Source organism: Melanerpes formicivorus, unplaced genomic scaffold (assembly GCF_026170545.1).
Source record: "Melanerpes formicivorus ecotype bairdi unplaced genomic scaffold, bMelFor1.0.p_v2 SCAF_46, whole genome shotgun sequence".
NCBI lineage: Eukaryota > Metazoa > Chordata > Aves > Piciformes > Picidae > Melanerpes > Melanerpes formicivorus.
The window spans coordinates 2,667,898-2,691,935 of record NW_027142398.1 but is presented as its reverse complement, the minus strand read 5'-3'; the positions used below and the strand labels follow the sequence as shown (position 1 = coordinate 2,691,935).

Genomic DNA, 24,038 nt, shown 5'->3' with positions numbered 1-24,038 from the left:
GATGCTGCAGAGTCCTTCTAGCTGGGGAAGAGCTTTCTTCCCACTGTCCCCACCCAGAAAGAAGGGAAGGGAAGGGAAGGGAAGGGAAGGGAAGGGAAGGGAAGGGAAGGGAAGGGAAGGGAAGGGAAGGGAAGGGAAGGGAAGGGAAGGGAAGGGAAGGGAAGGGAAGGGAAGGGAAGAGAAAAGAGAAGAGAAGAGAAGAGAAGAGAAGAGAAGAGAAGAGAAGAGAAGAGAAGAGAAGAGAAGAGAAGAGAAGAGAAGAGAAGAGAAGAGAAGAGAAGAGAAGAGAAGAGAAGGTGGAAAAGACTTCAGAGGTCATTGAGTCCAACCTATCACTCAGCACCATCTAATCAACTAACCCATGGCACCAAGTGCCTCATCCAGGCTCTTCTTAAACACCTCCAGGGATGGGGACTCCACCACCTCCCTGGGCAGCACAGTCCCAGGGCCAATCTCTCTTGCTGGGAAGAACTTTCTTCCTAGCATCCAGCCTGAACCTCCCCTGGCACAGCTTGAGACTGTGTCCTCTTGTTCTGGTGCTGGGTGCCTGGGAGAAGAGACCAACCCCCAGCTGGCTTCAACCTCCCTTCAGGGAGTTGCAGAGAGCAAGAAGGTCTCCCCTGGGCCTCCTCTTCTCCAGGCTAAGCAACCCTAGGAGGCAGAGGAGACTTCCCTCCCGTGGTACATCCTGTCCAGAGAGCTGAGGGAGGGCAGCCCTTGCCTGGGGAGGTCAGAAGGGCTTGGGGGGGTGGCTTGTCTGACCTGTCCCCAGCTTCCCTCAGCTGCTTCCACTTCCCCAGCAGGCTCAGGGCAGAGAGAGGCTCTCTCCTTCCTGCAGGTCCCTACACCATGCTGGGATCCCTCCTCTGGCCAGGGCAGCTCCTGGCAGTGGTGGTGGTGGTGGTGCAGCCAGGCAGGAGTCTGGGTGAGTCACTCCTCTGCTCTGTCCTTTGCTTCTGCGGCTCAGCTCTGCTTCGGGATCAGCTACCTACCGGTGGGGTTAGTGAAGTGCAGCAGGAGACCTTCCTCCAGCTGAAGGCACTGCTAACCTGCTGTGGGTGCCCTGCTTTAGCAGGCAGCTTGGGCTGGGTGATCTCCAGAGGTCCTTTCCAAGCCCCACCACGCTGGGCTGCTGCAACCTCTTTCCATGCCTGATGCTCCTGTAAGGGCAACCTGAGCTCAGTGTCAATCTCTCCTCTTCAGCTGCACCTCTCCATCCTTGCAAAGAGCCACCCAAAATTCCCAGGGCTTTTCAGAGGTCTTCTGTTGGGACCTGGGTTCCCTTGGGGACCAGTGTGTGAGGTACAACAGGCTCAGAAGCCATGGGCTGGTCCCTGTGAGAGCCCAGGGCCAGGGCTCCTGTCTGCAAACATCTCCTGCTCTGGACTGCAGGAACCTGTGGTGCAGGGAACAGATCACCCTTTGCTTCAGCCATCCAGGAGCTAGCTGGGAAGTTGTTCCCAGGGTCAGAAGATGTCTTTCTGGTCTGAGGTTATTGGTAAGAAGGGGGAAGAGTCAATTAGACAAGGAAGAGGTTTTGGCCATTTAATTACAAGGACCACAGTCACCAATTTGAGTGGCGTGAGGCTGATGCCCAGGTTGAGGCTGATGCCCAGGTTGATGCTGAAGCCCTGACAGCCTGGAGACATGCTGAAGGGAACTGGTGCAATGTTTGCACCCCACAGGCTGACCTCAGAAGAGAAGTGGAGGTTTGCTGACTAGTAAATGTCTCTGGGAAGAGGAGTAAAGGGCAGCTTCTGCCTGAGAGTTGATAGTTCCTTTGCTAACAGCCATTTGGGGACACTTCTCCTGTGCCTCAGCACCTCCCTGCATGGGCAGCTGCTGCCCCCCCAGCTGCCAGCACCACCCTTACCCCTTCTTTGGGTTATTTTAAAGCAATTCATGATGCCTCTCAGTCCACTCCCCAACCCCAAACGTTCCCAAAGGGGTAGCAGGACCTAAGGTGGAGCTCGGGAAAGCAAGGTGGGAGGAGGGAGTTGTTCTTTCCATAGCTGTGTTTGGGAAGCAAAGCCCCCTCAACCCTTCTGTTTTCTGGTGATCCACAGAGTTCTTGTGTCCCATCCCACATGTCCTACATGGGCAGCTGAGGCCTGCCCAGAACAGCCCCTACAGCAACTCAGCCACTCTGGAGTGTGACGAAGGCTACGTCCCCGTGGGAGGCTACACCACCCTGTGGTGCCTGAGCAGTGGCAGATGGCAACCAAGGGCTCCTGCCTGCACCCTAGGTAGGCACAGAGCTCTCTTCTTCCCTTGCCTCATCCAGTTCCAACCCCTCTGCCATGGGCAGGGACACCTCCCACCAGCCCAGCTTGCTCAAGGCTTCATCCAACCTGGCCTTGAACACCTCCAGGGAGGGGACATCCACAGCCTCCCTGGGCAACCTCTGCCAGTGTCTCCCCACCCTCACTGCAAAGAACTTCTTCTCAATCTGCAGTCTCAGTCCCCTCTTCCACTTCAAATTCATCCTCCCTCATCCCATCACCACAAGCCCTTATAGCAAGCTGTCCCTGGCCAGCAGGAGATGACCTCCAAAGGTCCTTTCCAGCCCAAACCACTCTGTGATACCCCACGGCGATGCTCAGGGTCACTCTGCCCCTTCTTGTTCTACCCTTGCCCAAGGGCAGGCTGGGCTCCCCTGAAGGCAGGGCTCAGCTCCATGCCCAGCAGGTCCTCCCAGCTCTGAGGGTCCGTGTTGTCCCCTGCTCTGGCACCAGGTCGCTGTCACCGCCCTCCTGCTGTCAGCAACGCAGACTACCCTCACCAGAACGAGTTCCCAGTGGGGACAGCTGTGACCTACTTCTGCAGACTTGGGTACTCCTTGCTCCCTGATGTCTCTCCAACCACTACCTGCCTTACAAACTTCACCTGGTCCCCAGTCCCACAGCTTTGCCAAGGTGAGTCCAAGGCTGCCTCCACTTTGGCAGCAAAGCCTCAATGGACTGCTGGGGAAAGCAGAGCTTGCAGCCAGCCGCTGCTGCTGCCCTGCCGTGGGGACCTCGTGGGACAGGGCTTGGGCTCTCCCCAGCAGTGATTTTTGGTGCTCAAAGGGTGGGGTGGCTGCAAAGCAGCAGCAGAAAGCTGCAGCCCTGAGAAGTTAGCTGCTCAAACCCTTGGTGCAGTGGTGGAGGTGGCAACACCTTCAGCACACTTCATGCCTTCAGCACACTTGATAGCTGGTCAGGATTGTTTCAGCTGGAAAAGGCCTCCAAGATCATCCAGTCCAAGCAGCAACCCACCATGGCCACAGGTTTGGAATGGAATGGAATGGAATGGAATGGAATGGAGTAGAGTAGAGTAGAATTAACCAGGTTGGAAAAGACCTTTGAGATCACCAAGTCCAACCTACCACCCAGCACCACCTAATCAATTCAACCATGGCACCAAGTGCCTCATCCAGGCTCTTCCTAAACCCCTCCAGGGATGGGGACTCCACCACCTCCCTGGGCAGCACATCCCAAGGGCCAATCTCTCTTGCTGGGAAGAACTTTCTTCCTCACCTCCAGCCTAAACCTCCCCTGGCACAGCTTGAGACTGTGTCCTCTTGTTCTGGTGCTGGTTGCCTGGGAGAAGAGACCAACCTCCACCTGGCTCCAACCTCCCTTCAGGAAGTTGCAGAGAGCAAGAAGGTCTCCCCTGAGCCTCCTCTTCTGCAGGCTAAGCAACCCCAGCTCCCTCAGCCTCTCCTCACAGGACTTGTTTCTTGAACCCCTCCAGGGATGGGGACTCCACCACCTCCCTGGGCAGCCTGTGCCAACCCCTGACCACTCTTGCAGCAGAGAAATTGTTCCTAACATCCACCCACCTCAGAGGGCTTGGACCATTCTGTGTTTCAAGAGCAGTGGGTCCTGGCCCCCAGCTGCCACCCCTGAAGGTGCCAGGGCTGCTGGGAGAGGTCTGGCAGCGTTAACAGCTTCTCTGGGGCAGCCCAGGAGAAAACAGCCCTGTGCCAATGCCTCCTGCTCTGCCCCCCTGACCCAGCCCTGTGCCAATGCCTCCTGCTCTGCCCCCCTGACCCAGCCCTGTGCCAATGCCTCCTGCTCTGCCCCCCTGACCCAGCCCTGTGCCAATGCCTCCTGCTCTGCCCTCCCAACCCAGCCCTGTGCCAATGCCTCCTGCTCTGCCCTCCCGACCCAGCCCTGTGCCAATGCCTCCTGCTCTGCCCTCCCGACCCAGCCCTGTGCCAATGCCTCCTGCTCTGCCACCCTGACCCAGCCCTGTGCCAATGCCTCCTGCTCTGCCCTCCTGACCCAGCCCTGTGCCAATGCCTCCTGCTCTGCCCCCCTGACCCAGCCCTGTGCCAATGCCTCCTGCTCTGCCCCCCTGACCCAGCCCTGTGCCAATGCCTCCTGCTCTGCCCTCCTGACCCAGCCCTGTGCCAATGCCTCCTGCTCTGCCCCCCTGACCCAGCCCTGTGCCAATGCCTCCTGCTCTGCCCTCCTGACCCAGCCCTGTGCCAATGCCTCCTGCTCTGCCCTCCTGACCCAGCCCTGTGCCAATGCCTCCTGCTCTGCCCTCCTGACCCAGCCCTGTGGCAATGCCTCCTGCTCTGCCCCCCTGACCCAGCCCTGTGCCAATGCCTCCTGCTCTGCCCCCCGACCCAGCCCTGTGCCAATGCCTCCTGCTCTGCCCCCCTGACCCAGCCCTGTGCCAATGCCTCCTGCTCTGCCACCCTGACCCAGCCCTGTGCCAATGCCTCCTGCTCTGCCACCCTGACCCAGCCCTGTGCCAATGCCTCCTGCTCTGCCCCCCTGACCCAGCCCTGTGCCAATGCCTCCTGCTCTGCCCCCCTGACCCAGCCCTGTGCCGATGCCTCCTGCTCTGCCCCCCTGACCCAGCCCTGTGCCAATGCCTCCTGCTCTGCCCCCCTGACCCAGCCCTGTGCCAATGCCTCCTGCTCTGCCCTCCCGACCCAACCCCTGGCAACTCTTTCTGTTGCTGGTGTTCCTCAGAGGTGCAGTGTCCCAGCCCGGCTCTCCCCCACGGCAGGCTGCTCAGCCCTGGAAGAGGCAACTACAGCTACAGGCAGCAGGTGGAATTTCAGTGTGACCGTGGCCATCTGCTGAGGGGCAGCCGGAGGAGCCAGTGCTGGCATGATGGCTTCTGGAGACCTGCTGTGCCCTACTGCGACCAGGGTGAGTGTCAAGTGGGGAGAGCAGGGTGGATGCTGGGTTGAGGGTCCTGGAGATCATCTGAACCTTACTGTGAGCAGGGTGAGTGTGAAGTGAGGAGAGCAGGGTGGGTTGAGGGGTCTAGGAGACCATCTGAGCCCTGCTGTGACCAGGGTGTCAAGTGGGGAGAGCAGGGTGGGTGCTGGGTTGAGTGGTCCAGGAGATCTTCTGTGCCCTGCTGTGACCAGGGTGTCAAGTGGGGAGAGCAGGGTGGGTGCTGGGTTGAGGGGTCCTGGAGATCATCTGAGCCCTGCTGTGACCAGGGTGAGTGTGAAGTGAGGAGAGCAGGGTGGGTTGAGGGGTCTAGGAGACCATCTGAGCCCTGCTGTGACCAGGGTGTCAAGTGGGGAGAGCAGGGTGGGTGCTGGGTTGAGGGTCCTGGAGATCATCTGTGCCCTGCTGTGACCAGGGTGAGTGTGAAGTGGGGAGAGCAGGGTGGGTGCTGGGTTGATGGGTCCAGGAGATGATCTGTGCCCTGCTGTGAGCAGGATGTGTGAAGTGAGGAGAGCAGGGTGGGTGTTGGTTTGAGTGGTCCTGGAGATCATCTGAGCCTTACTGTGAGCAGGGTGAGTGTGAAGTGATGAGAGCAGGGTAGGTGATGGTTTAAGGGGTCCTGGAGATCATCTGTGCCCTGCTATGACCAGGATGAGTGTGAAGTGAGGAGAGCAGGGTGGGTGCTGGGTTGATGGGTCCTGGAGATCTTCTGTGCCCTGCTTGTGAGCAGGGTGAGTGTGAACTGGGGGGGGGCAGGGTGGGTGTTGGGGATCAGCAGGACCAGCAGGGAGAAATTCATGTCAGCTGAGCATTGCTCCTCAGAGAGGTTGGGGATCACCAGACTCTAATGTCCTCATCCTCTGTCAAAACTGGGCTGGATTAAGTGTGGGGAGCCATGGGGCTTGCAGCTGTTTGCTCACAGGACCCTTCAAGGGGTTCCTGATACAATTCCCTCACCTGACCCTCAGCAGAGCGATGTCTCGTGGAAAAGAGGAGGGGATAAGGGGAGGTTGGCTGGAGGGGAGAGGATGGAGACACGTGGTGTGGTCCTGGGACCCTGCTGAGAGGTTGGGGTGGTTGGCTGGGTTAGTCTGGGAGCCCTGGTGGAGGCAGGGGCCAAAGCTGGCAGGCAGCAAGGGGGACTTGGAGGAGAGCAACCCCAAATATAAGCATCAAGAGCTGGCCTCTCCTGTTTCCTCCCTGCACTGCTCTCTCCCTGGCCAGTGAGGCCAGTCATGGCTTTTCCTCTCTCTGTTCTCTCCCAGTCTGTGGTCCCCCTCCCCAGATCAGCAAGGGGCAGCACTCCAGCCCCGAAGAGCTGACGTTCCCCTATGGCTCAGAAGTCAAGTACAGGTGCACTGAGGGGCTGGCCCTCGTTGGCAGTGAGTCCATCTACTGCACCTCTGAAGATGGAGTGAACCTGGCCTGGAGTGGGCCTGCCCCAGAGTGCAAGGGTGAGTTGTGTCTCCTCTGTGGGCTCAGACTGAGGCCAGAGCCTGGGGATGATGGGGAGGCTGAGCCCCAGCACCACTCCCTGCTCTGCTCCACAACCTCCAAACCCAGAGCACTTTCGTGCCCATGCAGCTCCTGCAGCTCCTGTGTGAAGGTCTCAGCATCATGAGCTGCTCAGCAGCAGCAGGGGCTGGCAGGGTCTGCCTGGGGGCTGCTGGAGAACAGAAGGGATGAGAGAGCATCCTGAAGAGCAGCTCTGCTCCTCCTGCCCTGGGTGCCTGTGGTGCCTGGGGCAGGGCAGCAGCCACCCCCAGCTCTGCTCTCTCCCTGCAGTGGTTCGGTGCCCCAAGCCCGCAGTGGAGAGGGGCAGGATGGCTCCCCAGAGGTTCACCTTTCCCTACAAGGCCACTGTGAGGTTCTCCTGTGATGAAGGCTTCGTGCTGCATGGTGCTGCTGAGAGCCAGTGCCTGAGTGACAGCTCCTGGCACCCTCCTCTGCCCACCTGCCAGCCAGGTGGGTACCAGCCAGGGGCCGAGCCAGTGGCTCCTGTGCCAGGGTGGAGAGGTTGGGGTGCAGCATTGTGTGTCTGTGTCTGTCCTTGGGGCTCCTCTAGCACCTTCTCCTCTGTGCAGCAGGAGCAAGCTCCTCAAAGCTGCTGCTTACCAGGCAAGAGCTGAATGATTCTCAACAGTGCCCTGCAAAGGAGGCTCCAGGATGGGTCTCAGGGGAGACCTTCTGCCTCTCTACAGCTCCCTGATGGGAGGCTGGAGCCAGCTGGGGGTTTGGTCTCTTCTTCCTACTGACAAGTGTTAGGATGAGAGGCAATGACCTCAGGTTGCTCTAGGGGAGGTTTAGGCTGGAGATTCGAAGACCTTTCTTCACTGAAGGGGTTCTCAAAGACTGGCAGAGGGTCTCCAGAGAGGTGGCTGAATCCCTGGAGGCATTTTAAAGGGGCAGAGATGTGGTGCTGATGGAGCTGGCTTAGCACCAGCCTCGGGAGAGTTAGAGACTGCTTGGATTCAATGAGCTCCAAGGGCTTGCCCAACCCAGAGGATTCCATCTGCCTCTCACTGAGCTGCTTCTGCTGTGGCTTTCCCTTTCAGTTCTGTGTCCAGAGCCACAAGTGGCCAATGGGAAGGTGGAAAGCCCTCTGGAGGACCAAAGTTGGTACCCAATGAATGCAACTGTCACTCTGGAATGCCTTCCTGGCTACCACTTCTCAGCTGATGGAGGCAAGGCTTCAGGAGACTCTTGGACAGCCACGTGCTTGCCTGATGGCAGCTGGACACCAATGCCCCAGTGTGTAAGTGCCAGGTCTGGCTGGGGGGATGCTGCCTGGCTTCAAATACCAAAGCTAGCAGCTTGAACTTGCTAAAAGCTTTTGTTTTCTGGGACCAGCAAGGGATGCAGCCTGTCCTGGGGCAGTGCATGGCAGAGGGGCCAGCCCAGAATGGAATAGAATCAGTGAGGTTGGAAAAGGCCTCAGAGATCCTCCAGTCCAAGCTGCCATCCAGCACCTCCTGACTACTAAACCATGGCTCCAAGTGCCACATCCAATCCCCTCTTGAACACCCCCAGGGATGGTGAATAGAATAGAATAGAATAGAATAGAAAATAGCATAGAAAATAGAATAGAATAGAAAATACAATACAATACAATACAATAGAATTAACCACGTTGGAAGAGACCTTTTAGATCATCCAGTCCAACCTATCACCCAGCACCATCTAATCAACTCAACCATGGCACCAAGTGCCTCATCCAGGCTCTTCCTAAACACCTCCAGGGATGGGGACTCCACCACCTCCCTGGGCAGCACATCCCAAGGGCCAATCTCTCTTGCTGGGAAGAACTTTCTTCCTAACCTCCAGCCTGAACCTCCCCTGGCACAGCTTGAGACTGTGTCCTCTTGTTCTGCTGCTGCTTGCCTGGGAGTAGAGCCCAACCTCCACCTGGCTACAACCTCCCTTCAAGGAGTTGCAGAGAGCAAGAAGGTCTCCCCTTAGCCTCCTCTTCTGCAGGCTAAGCAACCCCAGCTCCCTCAGCCTCTCCTCCCAGGGCTGTGCTCCAGACCCCTCCCCAGCTTTGTTGCCCTTCTCTGGACACCTTCCAGCATCTCAACATCTTTCCTGACCTGAGGAGCCCAGAGCTGGACACAGGACTCCAGGTGTGGCCTCAGCAGTGCTGAGCACAGGGCAGGATGAGCTCCCTGCTCCTGCTGGCCACACTGTTCCTGCTGCAGGCCAGGGCTGAGGGGTGGTTGGTTCTCCATCTGCTGCAGAGATACCTCACAGGCTTTTCCCTGGGGTTTGTTCCTTTCTGTTTTCCTTGTTAACAGAAGAGAAAAGAGGCTGCTGCTGTGTGTGAAGAGGTTCATGCCATAAAATCGCTCTTTGATTGTGGTCTGCCTGCAGCTGAAGTGAAAACTCTGCTGGAGGTGCAAAAACTCTACCTGGAGGTTAAAAAGCTAAAGGAGGAGCTTGAAAACCTGACCAAGTGAGTCCTGCCACACACTGGAGCCACCACCTGCCCTCTGCAAGCGGTTTGTGTAGTCACTCTGTGCACACAAAGGCTCGTGGTGGTTTGTGTTGGCATGCCTGCAGCCAGAGAAATAACCACCAGAGCCTGGCAGATGGCTTCTGCCTTGCTGGATGCCTGAGCACAGGCAGGTTGTTGCTCTTCTCCTTGCTCCTGACAAGCTTCCCTCGCTGATTAACAAAGCTCTGCTGTCCCCTTTGGTGTCAGGAATGGAATGGAATGGAATGGAATGGAATGGAATAGAATGGAGTAGAATGGAATGGAGTAGAATGGAATAGAATAGAGTGGAATGGAATGGAATGGAATGGAATGGAATGGAATGGAATGGAATGGAATGGAATGGAATAGAGTAGAATAGAATAGACCAGACCAGGTTGCTTAAGACCTTTGAGATCATCCAGTCCAACCTATCACCCAGCACCATCTGATCAACTAAGCCATGGCCTCATCCAGGCTCTTCCTGAACACCTCCAGGGATGGGGACTCCACCACCTCCCTGGGCAGCACATCCCAATGGCCAATTATTCCTTCTGGGAAGAACTTTCTCCTCACCTCCAGCCTAAACCTCCCCTGGCACAGCTTGAGACTGTGTCCTCTTGTTCTGGTGCTGCTTGCCTGGGAGAAGAGACCAACCTCCACCTGGCTACAACCTCCCTTCAGGGAGTTGCAGAGAGCAAGAAGGTCTCCCCTGAGCCTCCTCTTCTCCAGGCTAAGCAACCCCAGCTCCCTCAGCCTCTCCTCCCAGGGCTGTGCTCCAGACCCCTCCCCAGCTTTCTTGCCCTTCTTTGGACACCTTCCAGCATCTCAACCTCTTTCCTAAGCTGAGGAGCCCAGAACTGGACACAGGACTCCAGGTGTGGCCTAAATGAAGTGAAGCTTCTCTGAGTCACTGTGCAAAGTGTGCTAAGCCAGGAGAAAGGGGCTCTGGAGTCCCCAGGGGGAAACTTTCAGCTGAGGTGAATGCCTGGTGGCTCTCTCTGCTGTAGGTTTGGCTGGTGGTGAGTGCTGCACCCTCTGCTTGGTCCATACTCAGCCTCTCCTTGCTTTGCCTTCTCTTGTCTCAAACCAGCAGTGAAATAAATGCTTGACTTCATGATGATCCTGTGAACCTACCTTGTGGTTTCTACCCAGCTGACCCAGGGCAGTGTCATGCAGGGCACTGGTTTCTGAAGGCATCCACTTGCTTATCTCTGGAGTTAAAAGAGGCAACAGCACCTGGCAGATGTCTGTCTTGGTGTCAGCTTCCCCATCCCTATTTCTGGCAAGCCAATGCTAAGAATAGATGTGGTGAGGTTAAGTGCAGAGGATCTGCCAGCAAGCCTGCTCCTCCTTCCTCAGTAACTGATGATCAGTTCCTGGTCTCCCTGCTTGCTCCTGCCCTGCAGGACAATGAGGAAGCTGGAGCTGTAACCATGGGGGGGGGGGCTTCTCCTCTCTCATGCTGGCTGTAAACCAGGCAGATTTCTAGCTGGGTCCAGAGGTTGCTCTGCAGGAGCTGGGTTGGTCCTTGGGGGGCTGCAGTGAGCATGGCAGCTGCCAGGGCCTGGTGGAGCATTCACTGCACAAGTGCCCTGCAGGGGCACCTCATTGTTCTTCTGAGTTGTTGGAACCATAGACCTGTGCCAGTGGGGAAAGGTCATCCAGTCCCACCCTCAACCCAACCCCACCATGGCCACCAACCATGGCCACAGGTTTCTTCACCACCTCCAGGGCTGGGGACTCCACCACCTCCCTGGGCAGCCTGTGCCAACCCCTGACCACTGCTGCAGCCAATAAGTTTTGCTTCACAGAATCACCAAGGCTGGAAGAGACCTCAAAGCTCATCAAGTCCAACCTGGCACCACAGAACTCATGACTAAACCATGGCTCCAAGTGCCACATCCAATCCCCTCTGGAACACCTCCAGGGCTGGGGACTCCACCACCTCCCTGGGCAGCCTGTGCCAGTCCCTGACCACTGCTGCAGCCAGTAAGTTTTGCTTCATAGAATCACAGAATCACCAAGTCTGGAAGAGACCTCAAAGCTCATCAAGTCCAACCTGGCCCCACAGAGCTCATGACTTAACCATGGCACCAAGTGAGTTGCTTTCAGTGCTGCCAGAGCCTGAAGCCCAACAGCCAGGGCAGAGGAGGTGTCTGTCACCTGCACCACACAGCAAGAAGCTTGGATAATGCATCCTGTGCACCACCACATCCCTGCCACATGAGAGGCACTTTCAGACCCACTCCAGCTCCTGTGCCACAGGGGTTGCTGGGCTGGACCCTCCTGCTGTGACAACACCTCCTTCACAGGCTGGAAGGGACCCTCAAAGGTCATCTTGTCCTGCAGTCAGCAGGGACAAGATGTTTAGGCTGGAGGTGAGGAGAAAGTTCTTCACTGAGAGAGTCATTGGTCATTGGGATGTGCTGCCCAGGGAGGTGGTGGAGTCCCCAGCCCTGGAGGTGTTCAAGAGGGGACTGGATGTGGCACTTGGAGCCATGGTTTAGTAGTCAGGAGGTCTGTGGTGCCAGGTTGGACTTGATGATCTTTGAGGTCTCTTCCAACCTTGGTGATGCTGTGATAGTGTGATACTGTGACACTGTGATACTGTGACACTGTGATACTGTGACACCTCCAACTCAATCAGGCTGCCCAGGGCCACAGCAATGCTCCTCTCCTTGCTGAGCACACCTGGGACACAGGAGCTGTCTTTACCTCCCTGAGCAAGGGCTGGGACCCCATCAGCACGACGAAGAGCTGGGTGTTCAGTCCTGCCTTGCACCCCAGAGTGCCTCTGAGCTGTGCTGCCTGGTGTCAGGGAGGAGATTTCAGAGGGTTAGTCAGCAGACAGATGCCTGAACTCACGCCCTGCTGATTACAGATGACTCAGGCAATCCAGGAGAAAAACAATCAACAAACCAAAAAGGAAAAGGCTCTTTTGGGGGGTGTGTTGTGTTTTGATTTGGTTTGGTTCCTCTCCTTCTGCTCCTGGAGATCTGGGTTGTGCTACCTGCCAGGAAAGAGTGAAGCAGGAATTTTCCCAGCCTGTGGCTGGGCTTGGGTCTTGCCTGCTCTGGTTGAGTTGGGCTTGGGTAAAGCTGGGCTGGGTTGGGTAAAACTGAGCTACTCAATGCTCACTGCCAGGCTCCTGTCAAATAAAAGGGGTGAATTATTCCTCCCCCCATCCCTTATGGTGGGGCAGGAGGAGTCAGGAGGTTTCACCCAAGCCTGTGGATGACAGTTGTCCTCCACCCATGGCTGCTCTCCATCTCCTTGGTTTAGTTCCCTGGGTGTTCTGGAAAGGTTTCCACTGCTCCAGAGGCTTGGCTGAGGCTGCTGTGCTGCATCTGCTCCCAGCTTCAGGAGCAGTGCCTTGGAACCTGTGCTGCATGACAGAGGAGCACAGAAACTGCAGCAATGAAGCCTGGAGAGCCAGGACAGGAGAAGCAGCCAGGAGCCCTGAGCTGCAGGGCATCTGCCAGGCTCTGGGGGTCTGGCCACTCCACACTGCTCCTGGCCTTGATGGGGCTCCTGGGCATGCCTGTGGCTTGTGGTGAGTACAGGAGCATGGGATGCATGGCGGGGGGGGACCAGGGGGACCTGTCCAGGTCCCATCTTGCTGCTCAGCTGCTGGGAGGTGAAGCCAGCACCCTCAAACCTGGGGACCCCCTGCTTGGTGCTCTCAGAGATGAAGCCCTGCCCAGAGTGGGAGCCTGGACCAGCCCAGCTGCCCTCCTGGGATGCTCTCTGGGGCTGCCAAAGGAGCCAGGGAATGGAGTCCTGACCTGAGGAGGCTTTTCTTCTGCAGCAGGTGACTGTGGACCCCCACCTCAGATGACCTACTCCAGACCATCCAGCAAGGAGGATGTCAGCAGCTTCCCTGTTGGATCCAAGGTGACCTACACCTGCCTTGAGGGCGCCATCAAGGTGCCAGGGAGGTCAGACACGGTGCAGTGTCTGCCTGGTGCCCGCTGGTCACAGCTGCCCGAGCCCTGCGGCCGTGAGTACCTCCTCTGGCTGGAGCACAGCTCCCTGCCCTGGCCCTGCCTTGGCTTCAAGCCTCTGTCCCTCCTGGTGGCTGCTTTGCCATGGCACTGACCTCCTGGCAAGGTACAAACCTGCCTGCCTTTGCTGCTGCTCATCAGAGCTGCTGCTGGGTGCAGGATCCCTGACTGCTGTGGGGTCAGAGCTGCTGCTGGGTGCAGGATCCCTGACTGCTGTGGGGTCAGAGCTGCTGCTGGGTGCAGGATCCCTGACTGCTGTGGGGTCAGAGCTGCTGAGGGGTGCAGGATCCCTGACTGCTGTGGGGTCAGAGCTGCTGAGGGGTGCAGGATCCCTGACTGCTGTGGGGTCAGAGCTGCTGCTGGGTGCAGGATCCCTGCCTGTTGTGGAGTCAGAGCTGCTGCTGGGTGCAGGATCCCTGACTGCTGTGGGGTCAGAGCTGCTGAGGGGTGCAGGATCCCTGACTGCTGTGGGGTCAGAGCTGCTGAGAGGTGCAGGATCCCTGACTGCTGTGGGGTCAGAGCTGCTGAGGGGTGCAGGATCCCTGACTGCTGTGGGGTCAGAGCTGCTGAGGGGTGCAGGATCCCTGACTGCTGTGGGGTCAGAGCTGCTGAGAGGTGCAGGATCCCTGCCTGTTGTGGGGTCAGAGCTGCTGAGGGGTGCAGGATCCCTGACTGTTGTGGGGTCAGAGCTGCTGAGGGGTGCAGGATCCCTGCCTGTTGTGGGGTCAGAGCTGCTGAGGGGTGCAGGATCCCTGACTGTTGTGGGGTCAGAGCTGCTGCCGGGTGCAGGATCCCTGACTGCTGTGGGGTCAGAGCTGCTGAGGGGTGCAGGATCCCTGACTGTTGTGGGGTCAGAGCTGCTGAGGGGTGCAGGATCCCTGACTGCTGTGGGGTCAGAGCTGCTGCTGGGTGCAGGATCCCTGACTGCTGTGGGGTCAGAGCTGCTGAGGGGTGCAGGATCTGTGCCTCCCAGGCTTGATGGGGCTCTGAGCAAACTGCTGTAGTTGGGGATGTCCCTGCTTACTGCAAGGAGGTTGGACTGGATGACCTATATAGGTCACTTCCAACCCATTCTATGGTTCTGTCTTCAAGAGGCTGGAGCCCAGGATGCTCCTTTGTCTCCTGAGCCCCAGCTTGCATTGCCACGTGCCAGTGACTTACTTCCCACTGACAGCTTTGCCTGTGCTGCATCTTGCCCTGTGCTTTGCAAAAGGGGCCCTCAGCAGCAGGGCAGCCTGCTGAGAAAGCAGAGCCAGCCTGTGGGGAGCAGGAGGAGCTTGCCCACAGCACCGCAGAGGGAGCACTGCCGGCTCCCAGGGCTCGTTTGACCTGCTTCCTGGTGGGCAGCTCCTTCACATCTGCTCTCCTTGACTGCCAGGGAGCTGCGGTGCCCCAACGAGGCTGAGGTTTGCTGCCCTCTCCAAGGTGGATGAGAGGATTAACTTCTTCCCTGTTGGGGCCAACGTGAGCTACGTCTGCCGGCCCGGCTACGAGAACACCTCGGAGAGCGTCCCCACCAGCACCTGCCTGCACAACCTGACCTGGTCACAAGCTGCTGAGCTCTGCAGGAGTGAGTAGCTCTGCTCTGACAAGCAGTGGTGGAGGTTCAGAGCAGGTCCTGATGTGCAGCCAGGTGGTTATCACCCCAGCAGCCACCTGGAGAGACTTTTTGCAAGGGCTGGTAGTGGCTGCAGGGGAGGGAATGGATGGAAGCTGGCAGAGGAGAGGTTGGAGATGAGGAAGAAAGTCTTTGCAGTGAGGGTGGGGAGACACTGGCAGGGGCTGCCCAGGGAGGCTGTGGATGCTCTCTCCCTGGAGGTGTTCAAGGCCAAGTTGGATGAAGCCTTGAGCACCCTGGGCTGGTGGGAGGTGTCCCTGCCTATGGCAGAGGGGTTGGAACTGGATGAGGCAAGGGAAGAAGAGAGCTCTGTGCCTACCTAGGGTGCAGGCAGGAGCCCTTGGTTGCCATCTGCCACTGCCAGGCTGGATGAGGCCTTGAGCAGCCTGGGCTGGTGGGAGATGTCCCTGCCCATGGCAGAGGGGTTGGAGCTGGATGAGCTTTGAGGTCCCTCCCAACCCAAACCATTCTGTGAATCTCTGAAAGCTGAGGAGCTTCACCAGGATGGCAGCTCCTGGTGCTCCTGCTCTGGCTGAGAGTGGAGATTCTGCCCCTTCCAACCCAGCCCCTTCTGTGGCTCTCTGCTTAGTGCAACACTGGCAGGATGTTCCTTGCCATCCATGTGGAACAGCAGCAGGAGCAATAATCTTCTTCTGTCATTATTTCCACACACCACCACCCCCCCTGCTGGCACAAGCAGCTCTGGTTTGACTTCCATGGCTCATGGGATGGTTTTGGTGTCTCCATGCCTGTGTGTTGCCACTGCCACTGACCTCCCTCTCCTGCAGGGAAATCCTGTGGGGAGCCAGGAGCGGTGCCCGGGGGCAGGATGGACCTTCTGACAGACCTGCAGCTTGGTGCCACAGTGAAGGTGCTCTGCCAGGAGGGGTGAGTCAGGGGGCAGTGCCCCTAGCTCCAGCACACAGCAGCCCAGCATGGCTTGGAAGGGTCCTTGGGCTTCTCAGAATGCTGAGGCTCCTCAGGGAGGGGCCTCGGGGGACAGGGTCCTGCGACATCAGAACCACCAACTGCTGCACTTTCACTCAGTGAAACTCCCTCACAGCTTCAGGGTGCAGAACCCCAGCGTGGTGAGGCTTGGAAGGGACCTCTGGAGATCATCCACTCCACCCACAGCAGCTTGCCCAGGGTCACAGTGGCCAGGGGGGATTGGAAGCTCTGCAGAGAAGGAGACTCCACAACCTCTCTGGGCAGCCTGCTGCAGGGCTGCAGCACCCTCACAACAAAGAAGTTTCTCCTCCTGTTCAGATGGAACCTCCTGGGTTGCAGTTTGTGCCCCTTGCCCCTTGGCCTGTCCCTGGGCACCACTGACAAGAGCCCAGCCCCAGCCTCTTGCCCCCCACCCTTTAGCTCTTGCTGAGCATTGCTCAGCTCCCCTCTGGGGCTGCTCTGCTCCAGGCTCCACAGCCCCAGGGCTCTCAGCCTTCCCTCCTCACAGAGATGCTCCAGAACCCTCAGCAGCTTTGTTGGAGTCTCTCCAGCCATTCCCTGTCTCAGCCCCAGGCTGCCTGTCCCAGCAGGGCTGCTGGTTTGCAACCAAAGGCTCCACACCAGGTTACTGAACTCTTTCAGCTGAACAGCTTTGACAAGCAGTGGACAAAGGAGAGGTGATGTTTGAATTACAATGCTCAGTGCTGGCCAAGCAGGGAAGTGCCCTGAAGCACACTTTCCATCTGTCCATCCATCAGGGAGCTGACTCACACTTGCTGCCTGCTTCCAATCAGGGCACACACGCACAGCCTGCCTTGCAAAACGAAGCTCTTCCACCTCCAGCAAGTGGTGCAGGAGCTCACTGGCATCACCTGGCTGCTTCTGCCCGGCCTTTGCAGCTGCTCCAGCTATAACAGAGGGTTGGGGTGTTTGGGTTTTGTGGTTTGGGTCTTTTTTTTGCCTCCTGATATTTCCTTTGGATGGACTCCTGGCAAGGACTTTAGCCTGGAGAAGAGGAGGCTCAGGGGAGACCTTCTTGCTGTCTACAGCTACCTGAAGGGAGGTTGGAGCCAGGTGGGGGTTGGGCTCTTCTCCCAGGCAAGCAGCACCAGAACAAGAGGACACAGTCTCAAGCTGTGCCAGGGGAGGTCTAGGCTGGAGGTGAGGAGAAAGTTCTTCCTGGAGAGAGTTGTTAGCCATTGGGATGTGCTGCCCAGGGAGGTGGTGGAGTCCCCATCCCTGGAGGTGTTCAGGAGGGGATTGGATGTGGCACTTGGAGCCATGATTTAGTTAGTCAGGAGGTGTTGGGTGCCAGCTTGGACTTGATGATCTCTGAGGTCTTTTCCAACCATATTGACTCTATGATTCTAAAGCAGTAGGAGCTCTGGCCTGATTTAATCTGAAGGTCCTCTTGAGGACACTTTGGGGGCCTCAGAAGTCCTTAAAAGTAGGAACAGAGAGGAGAAGCACAGCCATGGTTTAGTAGTGATGAGATCTTGGGTGACAGGTTGGACCTGATGATCTCTGAGGCCTTTTCCAACCTTACTGATTCTCTGATTCTATGAATGCCAGTGGGTGCCACCCCTCTGGGGCTCAGCTGAGCTTTGGAACTGCACATCAGGGTGGAGGGAGAATGTTATCCATCTGAGCCAGATCAGATACCACCAATCCTGTCCAAATGATGAACAGGAGGATGGAATTCAGAGGGTGAGGTGTTGGTGCTGGCAGAGTAAGATGTGTCAGCTTCCAACAAGCCACTTTGCATGGCCTGTAGGTGCCTGTAATGCTCCTTGCTGGACTCTGCTGTGGTGGAAGCATCTGAACCCATGCAGAGACCAGCCCAGGAGGTACCACCAGCACCCTGCTGCCTTCTGGCAAGGTTTGTAGCAAAACATCTACAGCCTCATGGCCCAAAAGCAGCCTGCTAGGCAGGAGGTGGCACTGAAGGACACTGGGCACCAGCAGCTCCAGCTCACTGCACTCGTTACAGGGGTTGAACTGAAGCCTTCCTAGGTGCTGTGGCTGCTCAAGGGTTGAACTGAAGTCTTCAGAGATGCTGTGGGCGCTCCTCACCTCCTCACCCCATCCTGGTGGGTGGCAGCAAGCGTGGGAAAGGCTTTGGATGCCAGCAGCCTGAATCCCAGCACTGTTCTCCACCAGGAAGCAGGCAGGGAGGAAAGAGTCCCTGATTCAGCAAAGCCAAGCCTGGTGCAGCCATGTGGGAATCCAAACCTAACCACAGCACTGTCTGGCACTCACTGTGTGCTCTGCTAGCTGCCAGCTGTGGTTTCTCCCAGGCTGGGCTGAAGATGTGCTCTGTGTTGAGTCAAAGGAGGGGAGTCACCCCCCACAGAGAGTAACCAGGAGCCTGGCAGGGAGTCCCCAGCAGCTCTCCTGTTAACCCCTGGGTGTCTCCACCTCTGCCTATTCTACCCTGGTCATACTGGCACCAGGATAAAAAAGCTGCCTTCAGTTTCTGGATAATTAGAGAGATTTGTCTTTCCTTGTGCATTTAGGTACAGGTTAGAGGGGAATCACTTCATCCTCTGCCAGCTCAAAGGCGACGACGTCGAATGGAGCGAGCTTCCGACCTGTGAACGTAAGCTGAGCCCAACCTTCCTGCTGGCTGCCCTCCAGCACATCCTGCAGCCCAACAGCTGCTCTGAGCCCACCTTCACACGTTGGTTTGGTTGATCTCAGGTGGCAGATGTGCCACCAAGACCAAGAAATGCTCCTCTAGCTGCTGCAGCTTTGCTCCCACCAGAGCAGTGAACTTCCTCCTGGCTCAAGGCAGCAGTGAAGGTGGTGTTGGGTGACAGGTTGGACTTGATGATCTTTGAGGTCTTTTCCAACCTTATTGATTCTATGATTCTATGATTCTAAGGGAGGTGATCCAGACAGCAGGCAGTGCTGGTCATCCACCTTTAGTTACCCATAAAGTTTATTCCCTTCAAGACTCATTGCAGCCCTGCTGCATTTGTCGTCATCGCTGCAGTTTCTCATGGCAGCCTTCCTCCCTGCAGTGATTACCTGCTCTTCACCTCCTCAAATCACCAATGGCAACCACGATGGGGAAGGGGCAGGGAAATTTGTCTACAACTCCACAGTAACCTACAGCTGTGCCCCTGGCTTCCAGCTCGTGGGCAACTCCAGCATCCGCTGCACGAGCGGGGCCAAGGCGAGAGGAGTCTGGAGCGGAGCCGCGCCGGAATGCAGAGGTGGAGTCGTCTCAGCTTGGGGTCTGTTGCAAACTCAGGCCTGAGTCTGGACCAGCTTGAAGTGTTGTGGCTGCTTAGCACAGGATGTGTCTGGTATCCTGGGGCCCTCAGGTTTAGGAAAGATGTTGAGGTGCTGGAAGGTGTCCAGAGAAGGGCAACAAAGCTGGGGAGGGGTCTGGAGCACAGCCCTGGGAGGAGAGGCTGAGGGAGCTGGGGTTGCTTAGCCTGCAGAAGAGGAGGCTCAGGGGAGACCTTCTTGCTCTCTACAACTCCCTGAAGGGAGGTTGTAGCCAGGTGGGGGTTGGTCTCTTCTCCCAGGCAAGCAGCAGCAGAACAAGAGGACACAGTCTCAAGCTGTGCCAGGGGAGGTTCAGGCTGGAGGTTAGGAAGAAAGTTCTTCCCAGCAAGAGAGATTTGCCCTGGGAATGTGCTGCCCAGGGAGGTGGTGGAGTCCCCATCCCTGGAGGTGTTTAGGAAGAGCCTGGATGAGGCACTTGGTGCCATGGTTGAGTTGATCAGATGGTGTTGGGTGATAGGTTGGACTTGATGATCTAAAGGGTCTTTTCCAGTCTGCTCTGCTCTGCTCTGCTCTGCTCTGCTCTGCTCTATTCTATTCTATTCTATTCTATTCCATTCACTTCACTTCACTTCACTTCACTTCACTTCACTTCACTTCACTTCACTTCACTTCACTTCACTTCACTTCACTTCACTTCACTTCACTTCACTTCACTTCACTTCACCATCCCTGGAGGTGTTCAAGAGGGGATTGGATGTGGCACTTGGAGCCATGGTTTAGTTGATGAGATGGTGCTGGGGGATAGGTTGGACTCAATGATCTCTGAGGTCCTTTCCAACCTGGTTAATTCTGTTCTATCAGCCAGGCTGTGATTTTAAAGGGGGCAGGGGGGAATGCAGTGCTGCTGAAGTGAGCAAGGAGTTGTGTCTGTGGTAGTTTCAGGCTATGCCTTTAAAAATTGGCCACAGATCTTGGCCAGAAAGTAGCAAAATGTCCATAAATCACTCTTGGGTGTAAAGAGGAAAACAATGACAGCTCTGAACAATCCCCTTGGAGAGTTCCCTGCCACAAGAGTTGGTTTGGTAGATAATTTCTCTCCCTTCTCTCACTTCTTGGCTCTGGGAGAGGTTAATTCCTTCTGCTTGACCTTGGCTGCATTGCTTTGGCTAAGTCTAACAAAACCTCTCTCTGCTCCTTTCTCTTGTTCCTTTTATGTACATGGGGGTAAGGGAAGTGAGGAGCACGGACCAAGGGGGTCCTTGTGCTGCTCATTAATTGTGAGTCCCTGTCAGTGTTGTATATTTGGTACCCACCCATTGCATTTCATTGTAGATTGTGGCTTTGCTGGTTAAATGCAGCTTGCATTTGCTTCCAGCTGAGCTGGAATGGTGGTGGAGGGGGGGGGAAGGGGAAGGGGAGGGAATTTCCAACCCACCACAATGTCAGAGTCTGTGCAAGCAAGGTGTGGTCCTGCTAGCAATGCTTACTCCTCACACCCTAGAGAAAAGCACATCTGCCAGAGCTGGAGGGAAAGAAGTGCAAAGGAGCCTTCTCCAAAGCCCTCATCTGCACAGTGAGTTGAGCTGACTCTGCATTAACCCCACCCTTCCCACCTCAATTCCCTCCTTTACCACAGTCCCCCTCAAGAGCTGCTGGATGAACCTCACTCCAGGGCTTTCCCCCTTCCAGCTTCCCGTGGGAACAGCATCCAAGCCTCTAAGAAGGCTTCCAAGTGGGAAAGGAAGCTGAGCCTCTACAAGAAGTCACTCCAAAACACCATCTCCCTCTCCCGCTCTGCTTCGTTCTCCAGGCCACCAGGTCAGCCCAGGTGGCTCACAGGGAGCTCAGAGGAGCTCACCAAGGGCTGCTCCCAGTCCTGTACCTGGAGTTTTCCTTTCAGCCTGTGTTTCTCCCCAGTGTCCAGGAGCTGTGCTACCTCAGCCTTCAGGTTTGTTGTACCTCTGTACAAAACCCAGACCTACTCTTCCCCTGGGACCAGCCAAGGATCCTTGTGTCTTCCCAAGTACCTGGGGATCTCTGGCATCCTCCCCCAAGCCAGCTGCTTTGCCAACATGAAACAGTCCAAACTTGCAGCATTCTGTGGAAGTGAGTGAGTTTTGGTTCTCTTTTTGGTTGTCTTTTCTCCCTCTGGAAGTTTCCTCTGTGAAATGTGTGGGTTTCACTGCTTCAAAGCTCACCTTTGGCTGCACTGACCTCCTCCTCTTCAAGCCTGGCTTCATGAGAAGCCCTGCCATGTGTTGCCCAGGGAGGCTGTGGATGCTCCCTCCCTGGAGGGGAGGGGAATGGGATGGGATGGGATGGAATGGAATGGAATGGAATGGAATGGAATGGAATGGAATGGAATGGAATGGAATGGAATGGAATGGAATAGACCAGGCCAGGCCAGACCAGGCCAGGCCAGGTTGGAAGAGACCTTTGAGATCATCAAGTCCAACCTATCATCCAACACCATCTGATCAACTAAGCCATAGCACCAAGCAGCCCATCCAGTCTCTTCCTAAACACCTTCAGGGATGGTGACTCCACCACCTCCCTGGGCAGCACATTCCCATGGCCAATCTCTCTTTCTATGAAGAACTTCTTCCTCACCTCCAGCCTAAACCTCCCCTGGCACAGCTTGAGACTGTGTCCTCTTGTTCTGCTGCTGCTTACCTGGGAGAAGAGACCAACCCCCACCTGGCTCCAACCTCCCTTCAGGGAGTTGTAGAGAGCAAGAAGGTCTCCCCTGAGCCTCCTCTTCTCCAGGCTAAGCAACCCCAGCAAGAGAGATTGGCCATGGGAATGTGCTGCCCAGGAAGGTGGTGGAGTCACCACCCCTGGAGGTGTTCACAGAAGGCTTGGATGTGGCACTTGGAGCATGGTTTAGTTAGTCAGGAGGTGTTGGGTGATAGGTTGGACTTGATGATCTCTGAGGTCTTTTCCCACCTGGTGGATGCTGTGATTGTAAAAGGCAATGCACTGAACTAACCTTGTTCCCCACCAGCGAGGTCCTGGGCAGCCCGGAGAAGCTGGACGTGGCAGAAGTGCTGCTACAGCAGGTTCCCCATCCACTGCAGAGGATTCTTCTACACATGACCAAGGGTGAGCATCAGCTGTGGTGGAAACAGTGCCTGGGTGCTTGCTCTCTACAGCTACCTCAAAGGAGGCTGCAGTCAGGTGGGGGTTGGTCTCTTCCCCCAAGTAACTAGAGACAGGATGAAAGGAAACGGCCTCAAATTGCACCAGGGGAGGTTTAGCTTGGAGATGAGGAACAACTTCTTCACTGCAAGAGTGGTCAGGGATTGGAACAGGCTGCTCAGGGAGGTGGTGGAGTGCCCAGCCCTGGAGGGGCTCAAAAATGGTGTGGCCATGGCACTTTGGGACATGGCTGAGTGGCCATGGTGGTGGTGGGTTGCTGGTTGGACTGGATGAGCTCAGAGCTCTTTTCCAGCTTTAATGATTCTATCATTCTGTCAGCATGGTCTAGGAGTCAGGAGGTGTTGGGTGACAGGTTGGACTTGATGATCTTTGAGGTCTTTTCCAACCTTATTGATTGATTCTATGATTTGGATAGGATAGGATAGGATAGGATAGGATAGGATAGGATAGGATAGGATAGGATAGGATGGAATGGGATGGAATGGAATGGAGTGGAATAGGATAGGATAGGATAGGATAGGATGGAATGGAGTGGAATGGAATAGGATAGGATATAATGGAATAGGATAGAGTGGAGTGGAATGGGATGGGATAGGATAGGATAGGATAGGATAGGATAGGATAGGATAGGATAGGATAGGATAGGATAGGATAGACCAGCTTGGAAGAGACCTTTGAGATCATCAAGTCCAACCTATCACCAACTCCACCTAATCAACTAAACCATGGCACCAATCACCCCATCAAGTCCCCTCCTAAACACCTCCAGGGATGGTGACTCCACCACCTCCCTGGGCAGCCCAGGAAAGATTCAGAGCAATAAAGATGCACAAACTCATTTCTCTGCACCTTAGAAGCAGCTTGTGGTGGGTCTGCCCTCCTCCAGTGACACCATGACAGAGGGAGCCCTGTGGATGAAGCCCTGGGAGGAGGCCTTTACACTCTCCTTGCATGGCTGCAAAGCAAATGGGTGCAGGGTGCTGCTGCCACCCCAGTGTGCCCCTGCTGTGGGCACAGATAAATGGGATGCCACCCAGCTGGGTCTGATGTTATCTCTTCAGAGAAACACAGCACTGAAAGCAGGATGGGTGGCAAACCCTTCCCCATGGGCTGCCCCACAGCATGTTTGGGTTTGTGAGGACTCTTGCACGTCAGAGAGCCCAAGCTGGCTCTGGCCTGAATGTACAAACTGCTTTGGGGGCTTTGTTGTGATATGTTCTAAAGTTCCAATGAACCATTTCAAACTGCCTCTGCAAGTGTTGGCTGAGTCCTGTCATTCCTTCTTCCTTCCATCTGAGCTTCCACAGAGCGCATTGGGTTGGGAGGGACCCTCTCAAAGGTCATCTTGTCCAAGCCCCTGCCCCCTGCAGCCAGCAGGGACACCTCCAGCTGGAGCAGGCTGCTCAGAGCCACATCGAGTTTGGCTTTGAATGCCTCCAGGCATGGGGCCACAACCACAGCCCTGGGCAACCTGTTTCATTCTCTTCCAACACCCCACATCCAGCTGGCATTCCCGACTGACCTGCCTGCCCTTACTCCAGGCTGGGAGTGAGGGGTGGGGGGGAAGCTGCTCAGAAGCTCTTTAGGCTTTCTGGAGAACTTCTGAGAGAGCTCAGTTGTGTCACAACCTGTTTGCTTCCACAGCCACACATTTCCTTGCTGGCTAGCAACAGAGACCTGCTGCCACAACAGCAACTGTAAATACAGCCCCCCCCCTGCCCAGGGCAGGCTGGGGGAGAGCCTCAGCTCTGCTGGGCTTGGGCTGCTCCTTCACTTCCCAGGAATCTCTGGCTGCAGCACACTCCAGCTGCAGCTACACCCAGCAGGGCTGGTGCTGAGAGCAAAACGTGGCCCTCCCTGTCCTGCAAAGCTGATCTCTGCCAGGAAGTCAGCACCCAGCACGCTAAATTCAGTGCTGA

The 24,038-nt window shown here is 56.4% G+C and overlaps 1 protein-coding gene across 1 annotated transcript; it reads left to right on the top strand.

The window, feature by feature from the left end:
* Nucleotides 1-697: 697 nt before the first annotated feature.
* Nucleotides 698-23,630, top strand: LOC137451714 (complement component receptor 1-like protein). Its single transcript, XM_068159414.1, has 19 exons — nucleotides 698-925; nucleotides 2,067-2,246; nucleotides 2,736-2,915; nucleotides 4,971-5,153; nucleotides 6,449-6,637; nucleotides 6,969-7,148; nucleotides 7,739-7,938; nucleotides 8,975-9,132; nucleotides 12,546-12,706; nucleotides 12,962-13,153; nucleotides 14,536-14,727; nucleotides 15,564-15,663; nucleotides 18,240-18,322; nucleotides 18,747-18,962; nucleotides 20,462-20,533; nucleotides 20,650-20,778; nucleotides 20,878-21,066; nucleotides 21,965-22,062; nucleotides 22,974-23,630. The coding sequence occupies exons 1-18, from the start codon at nucleotides 850-852 to the stop codon at nucleotides 22,054-22,056; spliced, it is 2,772 nt and encodes a 923-aa protein (XP_068015515.1). The 5' UTR covers nucleotides 698-849; the 3' UTR covers nucleotides 22,057-22,062; nucleotides 22,974-23,630.
* The last annotated feature ends 408 nt before the right edge of the window (nucleotides 23,631-24,038 follow it).